This window comes from Gossypium hirsutum, chromosome D11, assembly GCF_007990345.1.
Source record: "Gossypium hirsutum isolate 1008001.06 chromosome D11, Gossypium_hirsutum_v2.1, whole genome shotgun sequence".
NCBI classification, from domain to species: domain Eukaryota; kingdom Viridiplantae; phylum Streptophyta; class Magnoliopsida; order Malvales; family Malvaceae; genus Gossypium; species Gossypium hirsutum.
Window position 1 is genome coordinate 15,606,555 of NC_053447.1, and position 17,557 is coordinate 15,624,111.

Here is a 17,557-nt window from a genome sequence, read left to right on the forward strand (position 1 = left end):
TGTCATATAGCGTAAGTGTAACAGTCCGCCCAGCGAGGTTTTGGTGAATTAAGTGTAGAGATGAGTAAGTAAATTGTTTGTTTTGGTTAAGTATAGAACTTTTAGTTTGGCGAAGATCTATGGTTTGGTGGACTCTTCTATTAACTGTATGCCACCCATATGCTTTGGCGAACTCGCTTGGTTTACTGTTGAATGGATTTATTTATTAATAAATAAGGAAAATTAGTTAGTTAAATTGAGACTTAGATAGAATGGAAATAAGCTACTGTAGATGAAAAGACTTAATTTTTGATAAGCGTAATTAATCACGAGAATCAAGAGTGTTAGTGGAATTATCTGATTTTTCCACTAAGCTTTGTCTCTATGCATTCATTGGAAATTTTTACATTTTCTTTGTGCTCATCTTCCTCCTTGATCTTCTTTGCATTTTTTGAAAACCAAAGTCCAGAAAACTTGTCTGAAGTTGGGTTCGTTGCAGTCATCCAACTTATATGTTTGTCATAGCTCTCTGGTAATTACTGATGAACCCTGGGTTATTTTTAAGGCTATTTACGTGTTTTTTTATTCTGCATGCATAAGTGTCAAATTGGTGTGTAAGGAAAGAAACTTCCTGGTTCTGAGTTAAGTGTTAATGATTTGATGAAGTAGTAACCTGATATGTTTAAATAACATTATTTTTAGCTCAAGATGCTACAGAAAGTCCAAATGACAAAGGCAAAGGACCTGTTATTTAGACTTTGTTATTTTTCTAGTGAGTTCCTTCTTACTTCATGTTGTGATTATCTTTATTTTATAATATTATAAAGTAAGTATTTTTACTCTGTAAAGGATTATCAATGTGTGTGTGTGTGACTAATGGTTGTTTGTCCAGAGTTATTACTCTGAGTTCTATATATCTGGGAAATGAGGTATGGGTCATTTTCATGTTAAACCATTACCATCTGCTTTTGAAATGAATGATATGATATGAACTGATTTACGAAAATGGAGTTAAAGGAAATATGTTGTGTAGCCTATGGAAATTGGTATATGTGAATCTAGTTGGTAGCGTTGTTATGCTCATAAGTAGATTATATGTTTGTAATGTGTATAATGTTGCATTGAAATTGATTTTGGATGAATTTGGCATGGTTGACAAAAGCATAAGTATAGTATATTAGTTAACCTATTTGAAATTGTTAAGGTTTAATACATTGTTATATCAAAGTAATGTGAATCATGTCTTGAGTGTTAAAATTTAGCATGGTTTAGTTGGATGATGAAATGTACATGTGCATTTGTTGAATGTATGAGACTGCAAGTTAAGGGTCTTAGATTTTACAAAAACAGTATGTGACATCGTGACATCGAGTGTACCACGTCGCGACGAGAAATGACCTATAATGTCATGTTAAGACAAGGAACCACATCGTCTCAATTAGGCCAAAATAGTAAATGATGTCGTGACGTGAAAAATTGTGCGGGGACATCTTGACGTGAAAATATGACATCATGACATTAACCTTGTAATTTGAATACTTTACAATCCAATCCTAATTCCATCTCGGGTTAGCATTAAAGCTTTCGTAAGCTCATATAAGACCTGAGCATCTATATTTATCATATTGTTTGCTTATAATGTTTGCATTTGAATCTTAAATGGCTTGAATTATGTTTATTTTAATCGTAGTTGCTTCAACAATGAATGCAGCACATTATAGCTCAGATATGGCAATCAGTTCGGGTATTGGATGTTACAATAAATGGCTTATAGAATGATAGTTTGAGATTTCACTATAATTATTCTCTATTTAGCTTCATTACATGTAATTATTAAAACATAGATTCATATGTTAACATTGGTTAATTTCAATAGTAAGTTTAATTCTTGATGTACTTACTAAGCTTTTATAAGCTTAACGTGTTATTTTTCAACATGCAGGTAGAGATTCGAGTTGAAGCTTTAAAGGGAAGATATCATCTCAACTCATCACATCTCAAAGCTTGGAAAAGAGTGTGATTTTGATACTTTGGTTATAGATTATGGCATGTTCATAGGTTAATGCAAATCATATGGACAAGATTTCTAGTGAAAATACTTGAAGAATCTTAACTATTTTGTTTACCTTACAAACTTGTTAAACTTTGATTGGGTTATATATTGAATTTTATGATGTTTTGATGGAGATTTTATGTTTCATAATGTTTAGAAATTATTTGGAATGGTTGATGATAGTTGAGACTTGGTTTTTAGACTTTTCAAACATGTTTTGGGTAATTTGTCTCTAGTGTCGCAACATTAGACATGTAGTTAGAGTAATGTGTTTTCGGTGTCGCAAGATCAGCATCCCAATGTCACGATATTGACCTTGTTTAGTAGTTTCTTTCTGATGTCGCGGCACCAACAACTCAGTGTCATATATAACATCAATCAGTGTCGTGACACCCACTTCCTAGTGTCGCAGCATTGACCCTATTTTCCATGTTTTGACTTGAATAAGCCTCGATTGGTCCTTGTTTGTAACCAAACTTTAAAGAAAGCCCAGAAATGACTTAAATAACTCCAAAAGTGTCTATTTATATTAAAACAAAGTTTTAAAATTGATGTTCGAGTAGAGTATCCTTAGTGTTCAAATGTGACATCCCTCGCTACTGATATATTAGTTCACTCCGGATGATGGGTGCTACAGAAAGCATGCCAACAATCCATTGATTCATATAATTTAGGTAAATTGTCTACTAAAGATATGCTTGAAAAGATCAAAGAAATGTGCTCACCCTCTCTTGACAAGGCATGCCATGCGAACCTTCTCTATGTTGCACTAGTTGACAATGTACAAGAAACTTTTTACTTCTTGCTTTTCTTTGGGCAAGATATACTTATTCTCTTCCTTGCAAAATTTGGGAATAATGTCAGTAGCTGACTAAAATAATTAATGTTGGGTTTCACATTTTCCTTTTCTTGCCAAGGTATGTTCACATTCACTACCTCGTATCATACAATGAGAGAGGAATCCTAACTCATGTAAGACTGAGGGCGAACAATTAGTATTTCTTAGAACGCTTAATTCACAATTTGGCCTCTGAAGTATACTTGTTTTTCCACTCTGGAACCTATTTTTTTTACCCAATTTGGTACCTAAAATATGCATTTGTTATGGTTTTAGTCCATTTTTGTAATGGAAGTTGAAAATAAATTGTTTGGCAGTTTTAGCCAATGAAAAAGTGCCACTTGGTGTTCTTCGTAAAATATATAAAATTTCTTTTATTAAATTGATATAAACCTTAAAAATATAAAATAAATATATAAAAATTCATAAAATATATATATAATCTAAAAACAATATATGGATTATAAAAAATTATGAAATTAAAATTAAATTATATACTTTTTAAATTAAATTAAAAAAATTATTTTATTCCTCCCACCCCAAGTTCTCTGCGTTGCACTTTATCTAAAAATTATTTATTAAAGCAGATACATTATTTTTAATAACTGTTATGGTATTCATTTGTTTTGTAACAAGCAAGTCAAGATTAATAATAACAACTAAACATAGCAAAAGCGTTTTTCGGATCCACCACAGACATTAGCATTCATTATTGTTATTGTCCGTGAAAACTACTTCTTTTAAGTTTAACACCAAATCAATATTCAATAGTTGAGATGACTGAGAAGAAAAAAATAATTTAAATATAAATGATTGATTAACAATCTATTTGGATTTTAAAGAAAGTTAAACTTTAATTTAATGTGTAATGTAATATAAGAATTTACATTTATATAATTTTATACTTGAAGTTTTGATTTAATTTTTAATTTTCACAAATTACTAATATATTATCACAACACCAAAACAGACTTTTAGCGGCGTTTGGATAAAAACACCGCTAAAGATCGAGCATTAGCGACGCTTCCAGGAAAGCGCCGCGAAAAATAAGCATTAGCGACGTTTTTTGGAAAAACGCCGCAAAAAACCTAAGCCCAACGACATCGACCTTTCGGGGCTTTAGCGGCATTTTTGAAAAAGCGCTGTTAATGCTCGGGTCTTTAGCGGCGTTTTTGCTAATGCTTGGGTCTTTAGCGGCGTTTTTGAAAAGGCGCCGCTAATGCTCGGGTCTTTAGTGGTGTTTTTGAAAAGGCACCACTAATGCTCGGGTCTTTAGCGGCGTTTTTGAAAAGGCACCGCTAATGCTCGGGTCTTTAGCGGCGTTTTTGAAAAAGCGCCGCTAATCTCGTGTCTTTAGCGGCGTTTTTGAAAAAGTGCCGCTAATCCCGAATTGATCCTCCATACCAAAATGAGCGGAAATGAGTTTAAAAGATGTCCAAAACATTAACATTTAAACATTTATTAAGAATTTTTCATTTACTACGAGCTTCTCCCTCGTATTGTAGCAACACTGATGTACAAAATATTTCAGAGATGTACAGATTTTTCGAGTTTAAAAACTACATTGAGTGTATTTTCGTAGGAGTTCAATTGATTTAAAAACTACATTAAATGGTTTAGGATTTAAATATTAGATTTAAAAAAAACATTCATAAATAAATAAAATCACTTAACTAATAATTTTTATCAGATAAAATAAAAAAATTTTAACAGAGCAAAATAACTTCGTTTTGTTCAAAATAAAATTATTTTTTGAACAAAAGGTAAGCGATAACGGGGTTTTTATAAAAAAACGCCACAAAATTCATTTTACCTAAAAAAAATTCGCACTGATTTTTCCCAAATTCCCCCCCCCCTAACCTAACCTTGCAATCAAAATGAAAAAAAGAAGAGGAAAATGGAGGCACCAAAGACGATTCAGCAGAAAACCTCTCCAATCTACTTACGAGTCAGCAATTCCTACTACCGTTTGTTTCCCTGGAAAATATATGAGACTTAATATTATTATTTTGTTTGTTTATTTATGTGTATGTTTCATCTTGTTGTGTTCATTACTCAGATCCCTATCGCTTTTATTTCTGTTCCATTTTTCCTCTTTATTTTCTAATTTTGGGTGTTATTTATTCCATATAGATTTTTAATTATAATTTTGATCATCTTCCAAAAGAGGGAACTCGTTTTTGAAAACCCTAAGCAGAAGGAAGAAATCGAAGTGAGGTGTGCCACTGCCTTTGCTCCGCCGCCAGCCATGAAGGTTCTATTCTATCTCTCAACCATGAATGTATCTTGCTTACACAAAAAAATAAGCTTTACGAAGTTTAAAATTTAACCGTGCACCCTTTCTTTTTATTATTGTTTTTTTTTCTCTTTGCAGTTCAATATCGCCAACCTCCAGTACGAGATGCCAGAAGAAGCTAGAAATCGACGATGACCAGAAACTGTAAGTTTCCTTGCTTATCTCTTTATATATTATATGCTTATCTTTCAATTTTATTTAGCTTTATTTTTCAAATGTTTTATTCCAAAATAATCAGCATTTGTAGCAGTCCAAAATAATTAGCAGTCCCTGATTCAGTTCTGTTTTTTTTTTCTTTCTATAATTCATGAGAGTTGTATTTTAATTTTGCTTTTTGTTTTCTTGTTTGCAAATAAACACAATACCTCATAATCATAGCAAGGGGCATGCAAATGTGGAACCTCTTTTCAACAGCTTGGCCTTGCAGCAATACATTCTTTTATGCTCACAGGTTCAGTATTCAAACATGGTTGACTCAATATGATTCCTTGTTCTTTGGTAAAGTTTGAGATTTAGTTTTGTACTTAAAAAGGTAAAAATTTAATAGTATATATATTTTTCAATTTAAAAACATAGTCCAAAACACAATATTTTTGGCCAAAATTTTTGCTTATACACTTACTGAGTTTTTTACCAAGTCGTAAGCAGGTCTTTGGACTTCCTAGATTTGCAAGTTCAGAATGTATGATAGATCCTGATTGACAATTAAGTTATGAATATATAAAAGAAACATGTATAATTATGGTTTTTTTCTATTGAAATCAATAATCTCTCTTGTCAAGGCAGATGACAGATATTGATAAGTCGAAGGATGCTTTACTAAAATCTCAGAAATCAAAAGAGGTATCGTGAATTCGAGAAGGGATTCAGGTCCATTGCATGGATGGAATGTAATAGTATTGATTTATATAGATGTAGACTTTGTTTAGCATGATATGAAAAGCTTATATTAGATTGGGATTATGGTCAGAAATAGGGTCAACTACAAAATGGTCACTACACTTGTGGTTTCTTTTTTGTTATTGAATTATGAAACAACTTTTCTAGCTACTTTTGTAGTATAATTAGTTCAAATTTCATTAGTAAAAGTATCTACTTTAAACACCTAATAGTTTTTGCATGGATGTTTTGAGTTTATTATATACCCTGTGACTTGCACATTGGCAATGACATAGTAGGTTGCTGGGTAGTTCAAGCCAGCGGCTTGTTGATCTATGCAATTTATAGATTTTCATTCTCTTGTTAGGTATGTTAAAAAATTTCTCATTTGGAAGGTGTGATGTGGACCTCTTGTTGGATACATTATGTACTCGTACCATTCAAATCCGTGAAGGAAGCATAGTTAAAGCTCTTGATTGTAATGCTGCTGTGGCTAGTCGGGATGCATTGGCAAAGACAGTTTATGCTCGATTGTTTGGTTGGTATGCTTATGTTAATTCATGTTTGGAGGCATTTATTTTATCATATGCTCATATTTTGTATTACTTGCCTTGCCTGCATGGGGTCAAGATTAAACTGTTTTTGTTCTGAAAATTTTCTATCTATTTTGTAAGGCTTGTTGATAAGATTAATATATCCGTGGGGCAAGATCCAAATTCCCATGTGCAAATTGGAGTTTTGGACATCTATGGATTTGAATGCTTTAAGCATAATAGGTAAAATATTGTTCTTTGGTTTTGTATGTTTTATTTAATATTTTTATCGTTATTATTATGTAAATTATGAGTAAATATTTGATGCCACAATTTTTGTCATGTTTTTGTGATACAATATAGTTTGAGTTCCATTTTATGAAAGACATGAAAAACAAAATATTAGATACTGTTAAATTGAGTTCTATTTTACATTGACCTTTTTAAGAACTTGGGAAACATCAATGACCTTTCTTCTAAGGACCATCCAGGATATTATGTGATAAGCAGCATCGAATCCCGATTGAGTAGAGTATTAACATGAATTTATTAAGATGAATACTTCTTTGGGGGGGAGGATTTTTAGTACTCTGTTGGATTACCTTCTTAGAATTATATTCTTGACATTGCATCAATTAATCTCTTTTCTTATTGCTATTTTTTATTCCTCAGATTATGACCCCCTCTCTCACAAGCATGCTGGCTGGGAAATATGTTCCAGTAGATGTTGCTGCACTGCTAAACTCAACACTCCAGGTGAATTCCTTTGTCACATCACTTTTCTTTTCTCCAAATATTGTTCATTCCTTGTGGTTAGTACTTAACCAGACCATTACCCCAGGTGGTCTAAATGATGTTACATTATCTGGTTTGGATGTTACATTTGAGTTTTAGAAAATGAAAATATTAGAAAAAATTTGCAAATGGTGGTGGATCTGTATCCTAATGCTACTTTATTGATGGTGGGTTTGTAAATTTAAGTGTTTAAATGTTGTAAATTGAAGTGTTTAAGTGTTGCAAATTAAAGTATTTAGTTGCTGGAAATTGAGATGTTTTATCACTGTAATTGAGGTGTATAAATGTTGTTAATTGATATGTTTAAGTGCTGCAAATTGAAGTGTTTAAGTGCTGCAAATTGAAGTGTTTAAATGTTGTAAATTGAAGTGGTTAAGTGCTGCAAATTGAAGTGTTTAAGTGCTGCAAATTGAAGTGTTTAGTTGCTGGAAATTGAGATGTTTTATAGCTGTAATTGAGGTGTATAAATGTTGTTAATTGATATGTTTAAGTACTGCAAATTTAAGTGTTTAAATGCTGTAAATTGAAGTGTTTAAGTGCTGCAAATTGAAGTATTTAGTTGCTGAAATTGAGATGTTTTACCGCTGTAATTGAGGTGTATAAATGTTGTTAATTGATATGTTTAAGTGCTGCAAATTGAAGTGTTTAAGTGTTGCAAATTGAAGTGTTTAGTTGCTGGAAATTGAGATGTTTTATTGCTGTAATTGAGGTGTATAAATGTTGTTAATTGATATGTTTAAGTGCTGCAAATTGAAGTATTTAAATGCTGTAAATTGAAGCGTTTAAGTGCTGCAAATTGAAGTGTTTAAGTGCTGCAAATTGAAGTGTTTAAGTGCTGCAAATTGAGATGTTTTATCGCTGTAATTGATGTGTATAAATGTTGTTAATTGATATGTTAAGTGTTGCAAATTGAAGTGTTTAAATGCTATAAATTGAAGTGTTAAAGTGCTACTTTCCATTGTCACCTCCCCCATTTCTTTATGCATCAATAACTATATTAATGAAATCAAGTACTACAATTATATATTATTACAGATGGGGGTTGGAGAATACGATCAAAGGGAAAACATCAGATATGGTGATTCCCAGCCAAGCAGTGGCTTCTTAGACACCCAACATTTTGCACAACCAAACATGACCAGAACTTCTAAACCTACATGTTGAGGTTGCTACACACAAGTCCCTTCCTTTTTTTAATTTATGTGCTATGTGATGATTGTGTTTTAAAATTTAACTTGTTTTAGTTCCTTACATTCTTATAGGATTCACACTCAAGGGCAAGAAACATCTCAGCAACTCATTGGGATCGATCAGTCAAAATTCAGAATCAAGTGACACACGAGCTAGATTTGGAGCTTAGACTGTCATTGTAATCAGTAATTTTTTTTTTGCTACTTTAAATGCATACTCATGGAACTACATTTTATGCTTTCCTAGAATTGTAAGTTCAAATAAGGTGTTCATCTGCAATTTATACATACAACTTGAGCAAGTTGATATGAACTAGTTTCAATTTTTTTTTTAAAAATTCAAAGGAATGTTACGTAATCAAAGGCAATTTGACTTGCTGCATGAGATATAGTGAAAAACATTTATCTTCTTGTTCATGAATTTCCATTTTAATACGTCTTCAAATTAAATTATACATTTCTTAATTGGTGGAATCTCACTTTTGTTGTTGCTGCAATCTCTAACCAAAGAATGGAGTGATGTATGTACTGATAACAGTTCTAAAGGATTTGCTTAAGCAAGTAAAGGAATTGGTGTTTTTATAATAATTTAGGATAGGAATAGAGCAAATCCAAAAAATGGAGTAGCGTTTTTATAACAATTTTTTTTTATTTTTTGTGACCTTTAGTGGCATTTTTGGGGAAAGCGCCGCTAAAGGTCTTGGTCTTTAGTGGCGTTTGTGGAAAAAGCGCCGCTAAAGGTCTTGGTCTTTAGCGGCGTTTGTGGGAAAAGCGCCGCTAAGGGTCTTGGTCTTTAGCGGTGTTTTTAGAAAAAAACGCCGCTAAAGTTAGCGACGCGGTCTTTAGCGGCATTTTTTCCGATGCTTCACGCCGCTAAAGTTAGCGACGCGGTCTTTAGCGGCGTTTTTTCCGGTGCTTTTCAAAACGCCGCTGAAGGCCTAAAAAAGCGCCGCTAAAAGCCTGTTTTGGTGTAGTGTATTAATGTAATATCATTTTATGTTTACATATTATGTACAAAAAATAATTATATTCATCAAATATAAAAATAAATAAATGTACATTTAAATCACAATTAAAGTTCCATATATAAATTTAAGATTTAAAAGCATTGATAAAGCTTAAATATTTTTTATTTTAAGAAATACATATGTTAGAGATGTGACCCAAATTCATGATAAAATAAAATACAAGTGTGCAAGAGAAGTTCGAATAGAAGTATACTTCCTCTGTTTAATGTTGATTTGAATAAGGTGTTTTAACATTACTGCATTACTTCTATTTTATTTTGATTAGAATATAGTTTTACACACGTATAAATAGATATAGTCTACTCCTCTTGTAATCATTTGAATTCGACATAGTGAATTATCTTTTCCTCTGCCCGTGTTTTTTTTCCGAATGGATTTCTATATAAAAATCTGTGTGTTCTTTATTTTTCTTTCTTTTTCTTTGCGATACATTGTTATTATTGACGTTCTATTTTTTACATATTGGTATCAGAGTTTTCCGGGTTGCTTATCTTGATCATGGTAATGGAGTCGCTGAAGTATGAAATTTTGTTGTTGGATTGCAACACTATATTCGTGTTGTGGTAAATTAAGATGTATGTAGTTCTTACACAGATGGATCTGGAGGATGCCCTGCTAGGGATAGATAAGATGCCTTCGACATTGGCGGATGAAAAGAAGAAGCATAAGGATTGAAAGACTTTGACGCAATTACATCTATATTTGTCTAACGAAATTTTACAAGATATGATGAAGGAGAAGACTGTTGCTACATTATGGAAGAGGTTGAAGCAACTATGTATGTCAAAAAATCTAACCAACAACCTACATATGAAGCAACATATTTATGCTCATCGTTTGGAGGAAGATGCGTTTGTGCACGAACACTTAACAATGTTTAAAGAAATTCTCTCAGACCTTGAGGCCATGGAGGTTCAGTCAGATAAATAAGATCTAGGGTTGATTCTGCTTTATTCATTACCCCCGTCTTATTCAACCTTTAGAGACACGATTTTGTATAGTCGCGAGTCTCTCATAGTTAATAAGGTTTATGATCTTTGACCTCATATAATAAGATTAAGCATCTTGTGGTTAAACCTGACTCTCAATGAGAGGGTCTCATTATTCGTGAAAACAAGATTGAAATGTTGATGGTGATCATGGAATGACATAGAACAGAATTCTCGCGGTAAATCTAAGGGAAGATCAAAGTCTTCAAATAGAGGTAAAACTTATAACTTCTATAAGAAGAAGGGGCACATTAAATCTGAGTGTTTTAAGCTACAAAACAAGATCAAAAGGGAGGTTGTGAATCAAAAGAGCAAACAACCAGAAAAATCTGATAAAGCTGATGTTGTAGAAAACTACAGCGATGGTGAATTTCTAGTCGCTTCTGTCAATAATTCTAAAGTGAGCAAGGAGTGGATCCTTAATTCGGGCTGCACCTTTAACATGAGTCTCAATTGAAATTTGTTTACAACTTACAAAAAAATATTTAAAAGTGTTGTTTTGATGGGAAATAATGTTTCATGTAAAATCGCAGGTGTTGGAACGATTAAAGTTAAGATGTTTGACGTAGTTGTCAGAACACTTAGTGACGTACGACATGTTTCAAAATTAAAAAGAAATTTAATATCGTTAAGTACTTTTGATTCAAAAGGGTACAAACACACAGCAAAATATGGGATTTTGAATATTTCCAAAGGTTCCCTCTTTGTGATGAAAGGACAGAGAAAGATTGTCAAGTTATATATATTTGCAGAGTTCTATGGTTACTAGTGATGCAGCTGTCGCTTCCTCTTCCTTGTCAGATGATAATATTACTAGACTTTAGCATATGCACCTAGGGATATGAGTGAGAATGACATGGCAGAATTGAGCAAAAAAGGACTTATTGATGGGAAAGGAATTTGCAAATTGAATTTATGTGAGCACTGCATTTTTGGGAAGCAAAAGAGAGTTTGATTCACTAGAGGAATCCATAATACAAAGGGAACATTGGAGTATATTCATTCTAATCTGTGGGGGCCATCTAGAGTGCTTTCGAGAGGTAGAGCTAATTATATGCTAACTTTTATTGATGATTTTTCCAGAAAAGTTTGGGCATTCTTCCTGAAGCAGAAAAGCGATGTGTTTTTTCGAATTCAAGTCTTGGAAAACTATGATTGAAAAATAGACGGAAAAATAAATAAAACACCTCCACACAAACAATGACTTCAAGTTCTGTTCTGATAAGTTTAATGAACTGTGCAAGTCAGAAGGGATCGTGAGACACTTGACAGTCGTCATACTCCACAGCAAAACTGTGTTGCAGAACGAATGAACAGAACAATCATGGAGAATGTTAAATGTATGTTTTCGAATACCAACTTACCAAAGTCGTTTTGGGCCGAAGCAGCCTCTATTGCTTTTTTTTATCAACCGATCTCCATCTGTTGCCATTGAGAAAAAGACTCCACAAGAGGTATGGTCTAGTAATCCTGCTGATTATTCTAATTTAAAGATCTTTGGGTGTTATGCGTATGCTCATGTTAATAATGGAAAATTGGAACTGAGATCCATTAAATGTGTTTTCCTTGGTTATAAAGCTAGTGTAAAAGGGTATAAGTTATGGTGTCCTGAAAATAGAAAAGTTGTGATTAGCAAAGCTGTTGTTTTTTATGAAACTGCTATGCTACCTAACTTATATCTTAAAGACTCTTCCAATAAATAACAACAAAAGCAGGTGAAGCATCAAATTAATTCAGAATCCGCAACAAAGTCAACTCCTCAAGCCAATACAAAATTCAAAATAGAGTTGCTTCTTCACCATAATACTTTATTATCAAAAATAAAACTAGAAGAGAGGTTAAACCTCCAAAAAGGTATGCCGAGGTTAATCTAGTTGTTTATGCTTTAAATGTAGCTAAAGATATAGATGCAAACCAAGAGTCATCTACTTATTATGAGGCAGTTAATTGTGAAGACTTAGAAAAGTGGATATTTTTTATGCAATAGGAGATGGAATCACTCACAAAAACCTAGATATAAAGTAGCCTTATTGCAAAGGGTTATAGTCAAATTCCAATAGTGGACTTCAGAGATGTGTTCAAAGACGAAACTAGGGAGAATTATAATAGGCCCCGGTCCCCCTAAAATAGAAAATCGACCCTCCTAAAATTATAAAAATTTGATTTAATCCTTTAAAAATTATAAAGATATAAAGTATAAAAAATTAAAATTTCATTCGGCCCCCCTAAAAAATTGGTCTAGCTTCGCCCCTGGATGTGTTCTCCCCAATTGTGAAGCATAGTTCAATTCAAGCTTTGCTTGGTATTGTGGTCATGCATGATTTGGAGCTTGAGCAGTTAGATATAAAAACTGCATTCTTACATGGAGAACTTGATAAGGATATTTACATACAACAACCAGAGGGTTTTACAATCTCAAAAAAAGAGGACTATGTTTGTTTACTGAAAAAGCCCTTTTACAGTTTGAAACAGTCACCGAAACAGTGGTATAAAAGTTTTGATTCCTTTATGACTTCTCATGATTTCAAAAGAAGTAGCTTTGATAGTTGTGTTTACTTTAAGAAAAACAATGATGGTTCTTTTGTGTATCTACTTCTTTATGTTTATGACATGTTGATAGCAGCGAAAGATAAATGAAAGATAAGAAAGGTCAAAGCCCAACTTAGTGAAGAATTTGAAATGAAAGATTTGGGACTAGCAAAGAAGATACTTGGTATAGAGATTCTCAGAGATAGAAAAGCAAGTAAATTGTACCTAAGTCAGAAGGGGTACATTGAGAAAGTTCTTTGCAGGTTCAATATGCAGAGTGCTAAGCCTGTTAGTACTATTTCAACAGCCCATTTTAAACTTTCATCGGCTTTATCTCCACAATCAGATGATGAGATTGAGTACATGTCATATGTTTCATATTTTAGTGTAGTGGGATCTCTCATGTATGTTATGGTTTGTTCACATCCAGATTTATCATATGCAGTCAGTGCAGTTAGCAAATACATGGTGAATCCTGATAAAGAATAGTGGAAAATAGTTCAGTAGATTTTAAGATACTTACGAGGTACTACTGATGTTTGCTTACAGTTTGGAAGAACTAGAGATGGAGTTATTGGGTATGTTGATGCTGATTTTGCTAGAGACCTTGATAGAAGAAGATCACTCACAGGTTATGTCTTTACAATCAGAGGTCGTGCAATCAGTTGGAAAACCACTTTGCAAACTACAATCGCTTTGTCTACCACTGAAGCTAAGTACATGACGATTATTAAGGCTTGTAAAGAAGCCATTTGGGTGAAGGGACTCTTTAGTGAACTCAATGAAGACCTTCAAATCAGTACAGTATTTTGTTACAGTCAAAATGTCATCTTCCGTACAAAAGATCAAATGTATCATGAGAGAACAAAGCACATTGATGTTTGGTATCATTTTGTTTGTGATATTATTGCTCGTGGTGATATTGTTGTGGGCAAAATTAGTACTTATGAAAATCCTGCAGATATGATAACTAAGTCACTTCTCATAACCAAGTTTGAGCATTGCTTAGACTTGGTTGGTGTTCACTGTTAAAGTTAAACCCTGAAGGAGTTTTATAGAAGAGGTGGAGAACTTGTTCGTTGAGAGTTCACGATGAACTTGTTTGTTGAAGAATTCATGTCAAGGTGGAGATTGTTAAAGATGTGACCCAAATTCATGATAAAATAAAATACAAGTGTGCAAGAGAAGTTCGAATAGAAGTATACTTCCTCTGTTTAATGTTGATTTGAATAAGGTGTTTTAACATTACTGCATTACTTCTATTTTATTTTGATTAGAATATTACACACCTATAAATAGAGATAGTCTACTCCTATTGTAATAATTCGAATTCAACATAGTGAATTATCTTCTCCTCTGCCCGTGATTTTTTCCCGAAATGGCTTCCACATAAAAATTTGTGTGTTAATTATTTTTCTTTCTTTTTCTTTACGATACATTGTCATTATCAACATTCTATTTTTCACAACATATAATTATACCACATTGATGCTATGATATTATTCTATATAGCTTAAGATGTATGCAATTTTTGGGGTGTATATATATATGTATATATACATATATAATACCTTTTAAACTAATATTATATATTATAGAGAACTCCTTAATCCCTTGTTCCCCAAATCTCCATTTTATTTTCTCCGTAAACCCAACAAAATTCACAAAATTACCAACTTGACTTTTAAAGCTCCAATGCTCTAATCTCCGATGTCGACTGTTAGATGGGTTCAAGAATCCGGCAGCCAACCTCACACCGCACTTTCTAATTTCTCTCTACCATTTTTATCTCCACAATAGCTTTGTGTTCCATAAAACCCGATCTCAATAACTTCTCTTTGGTCTGTTTATAAACTTCAAAATACCACTTCCATAGGCCATCGTAGTTTCCAGTTTCTGAATTTCCTTAAAAGGTAGCACCTTTTTGTTGCTTGTATAGATTGTGTTTGAATCACACCATGGTTCTTGATTTGAGTTTCTTTTTTATGTTGATGAGATCTTCACTGCAAGAGAAATTATAGCATGTCATTTGCCAAGTTAATTGTGCTTTAAATCAAGAGAAATTTATGTGCATGTTGTTTCGTTAGGTATAAATGTAATAATGTAAAAAAAAATATTTATTACAATAGGTTAGGTTATTAATGTAAAAACAAATCAGAATTCTTGATGGTTAGGTGTTCACTGTTTTAGGTGTGACTTGAGTTTGAGTTGTACTAATAGTATTGTTGTTAAGACTTTATCTTTTTCTTATAATTAAAAAAAAAACATACTAACTATTTATTCCTCACAAAGTGTCGAGAGGAAATTTGGTATAATATTGACAAACTTTTTGCTATAACACAAGCTTTCTTCAAATATATATATTTAAAAAAATGAAAACCAAACAAAAAAAGAATTGCATATGAAACACAATGATTTGAGCTCTAAATTTGACATGATTATGAGCTACAAAATTTGAGGAACTCAAGCCAAGTAATATATTTGTCTCATTTATTGTTGTCGGCTGTGAAGTGTAAAATTCCGCGTCTGTGATTACATGATGGAGCAAGGGGGGGAGGGGCCATAGTTGTCGACATATTCGTACGAAGGATAATAATGGTATGATGGATTAAACGGCGGCGACACATAGCAGAACGGTGGCTCTGGCTTAGGATCGTCTTTCTTCTCTTCCTTCTTTTCGCCACCGGCGGCACTGACGCTAACCAGCTCGGCGAACCCCACGCTCTTCCTTAACTGACTTGCTAGCTTAACTGCATCCACACCATCCCCTGTCACCTCTATTTGGCTCTTGTCATCGCCTTTCAACGAAGCCGACTCCACCCCTTCCAGAAAGAAAACCCCAACAATTAGCATAAATTCCCCAAAGTGTAACTTAAAAAAATGGTTGGAATTGGTTTTATTACCTGAGAGACCAACTGCAACTTTCAATGCCTTGGAGCGGGATTTGTCGCCATTCATGGAAACCTTCAATACCATCTTTTGCTGAAAAAAGAAGAAGAAAAATTTCAATAAAATTGGAAACTTTTTTATTACCAGACATTAATCCATATGGTTCGTTTGCGTACCTTCATGGTGGCGATTATCTGTTACCTTTTGAAAGAAGAAGACAAAAAGATGTTTGGAAGAAGAAGAAGTTACGTGTTTTGTATGGGACATGGCAGCAAACGCTTTGTTGGGGTATTTATAAGTGGTGTCTCGTAGACAAAGATCTTGCTTAGTCCCGATTGGGAATTTCTCTCCAAGTTCGAGGAACCGTTGAATTTTCTATGGAAAGGGGGAGCCTGTCGACTATCAACTTTTACTTCTTTGACTCAAACTCTTTTCCTTGGACAGTCATACTGATTCATATTTATTTGTATTTAATCGGAAGAATATTAGAAATAATAAAGATGGAAGCATCAATTAAGCATATTTGTTTTGTCAATATAATTTTTATTTAAAAAAAGTAATAATTACCTCGTGCCATTCAAGTTTACTAACTCTACAACGGAATACACTAGTTTAGTCATTTTTATGCAAAAACATATTCTTAAACCTACTAAAATTTTCACATAAAATTTCTAAATCAAAACTAAGGATTCATTTTATTTAAATTTAAATTTTCACATTTTAGAAATTATATTTTAAAATACATTAAGGTAGCTCAAGGTATATACGACAAATACTTTATTTTCTCATTAAAATAACAAAGTATTGAGATGAATATTTTTGCAAACATTAATAATTAAGAAAAATAGAAAATCAAACTTAATTCCTAGCTAAATCATTTTAATGGGGTTTCTCAATTAACAAAGACATTGAGTTGTAAGTTACTAATTTATTGGCCAATTTAAACTAAAAAGATGTGTGTAAATAATATGGGTGATGCAGTTGTTTAATGTGAACCTCACTTTAAATGCCATATTTTAGTTTTTTTATTGGAATGGAGATCACCCAATATGGTCCACAATAAACATTAATAATGGAGGACTTCACCTTTCTTTTTTCTCATCTCTTTCCAGAAATTAATACATAAACAATTTCAGTTGATTCCTAAGTCAACTTGACTCGGTCATCACGATTGTACAAATATTTATGAGTTAGCTCAAATATTCACATCACAATCAATTTTTATATAAATATTTATAAATAAGATTAGATGTAAAATCTTTGCCCAATAGATGGGTGGAAGAAAGAAAGTTAGATTTTAAAATGGAAAATTTTAGGGAACCAATTCATATTATAGCCTCTCTTTTTTTGGTGAAAAATGTTGTGGTCTGAAAGCAGAGCAGAGATAGAGTAGAAGAATTAGTCAATTGTTTAATTTGTTTTGTTGCAGTAATGTTACACCTCGTTAAACGCGTTCCCATATAAAATTGACAACAAACATTAGATTGGCTTTTCTTTTTCCAAAACAATTTTATGGTCAAGACTCAGGTTAAGCTATAAATTATTTTTTAAGGAAATTT

The 17,557-nt window shown here is 32.7% G+C and overlaps 2 protein-coding genes across 28 annotated transcripts; one reads left to right on the forward strand and one right to left on the reverse strand.

Annotated features, from left to right (window-relative positions):
- Window positions 1-4,667: 4,667 nt before the first annotated feature.
- Window positions 4,668-8,978, forward strand: LOC107912477 (uncharacterized). Of its 27 annotated transcripts, none has more exons than XR_005921152.1 (10): window positions 4,678-4,818; window positions 5,004-5,124; window positions 5,245-5,310; window positions 5,545-5,617; window positions 5,953-6,009; window positions 6,441-6,583; window positions 6,720-6,821; window positions 7,251-7,334; window positions 8,409-8,538; window positions 8,636-8,978. XR_005921152.1 is itself a non-coding variant. In XM_041106252.1 (9 exons), the coding sequence occupies exons 3-8, from the start codon at window positions 5,298-5,300 to the stop codon at window positions 8,453-8,455; spliced, it is 462 nt and encodes a 153-aa protein (XP_040962186.1). In that variant the 5' UTR covers window positions 4,679-4,818; window positions 5,004-5,124; window positions 5,245-5,297; the 3' UTR covers window positions 8,456-8,538; window positions 8,636-8,978. The 27 variants fall into 27 exon arrangements, 4 of the variants coding, with proteins under 4 accessions (XP_040962186.1, XP_040962188.1, XP_040962185.1 ...); XR_005921145.1 differs by having other exon boundaries at window positions 4,679-4,818; window positions 6,413-6,587; XR_005921150.1 differs by having other exon boundaries at window positions 4,680-4,818; window positions 6,500-6,587.
- A 6,443-nt stretch (window positions 8,979-15,421) lies between these two features.
- LOC107912478 (heavy metal-associated isoprenylated plant protein 16) lies at window positions 15,422-16,440 on the reverse strand. Its single transcript, XM_016840676.2, has 3 exons — window positions 16,175-16,440; window positions 16,013-16,091; window positions 15,422-15,931 (listed from the first exon to the last, which is right to left on the reverse strand). Exons 1-3 carry the CDS (start codon window positions 16,178-16,180, stop codon window positions 15,642-15,644), a joined length of 375 nt encoding a protein of 124 aa, XP_016696165.1. The 5' UTR covers window positions 16,181-16,440; the 3' UTR covers window positions 15,422-15,641.
- Window positions 16,441-17,557: the final 1,117 nt, after the last annotated feature.

Excerpts from the sequence above, each read along its gene's own strand:
- LOC107912477 (XM_041106252.1), top strand. Across the intron at positions 6,584-6,719 it reads AGTTTATGCTCGATTGTTTG|GCTTGTTGATAAGATTAATA; the intron begins GTTGGTATGCTT and ends CTATTTTGTAAG. Across the intron at positions 6,822-7,250 it reads GAATGCTTTAAGCATAATAG|ATTATGACCCCCTCTCTCAC; the intron begins GTAAAATATTGT and ends TTTATTCCTCAG.
- LOC107912478 (XM_016840676.2), bottom strand. Across the intron at positions 15,932-16,012 it reads AGTTGCAGTTGGTCTCTCAG|GGGTGGAGTCGGCTTCGTTG; the intron begins GTAATAAAACCA and ends TCTTTCTGGAAG.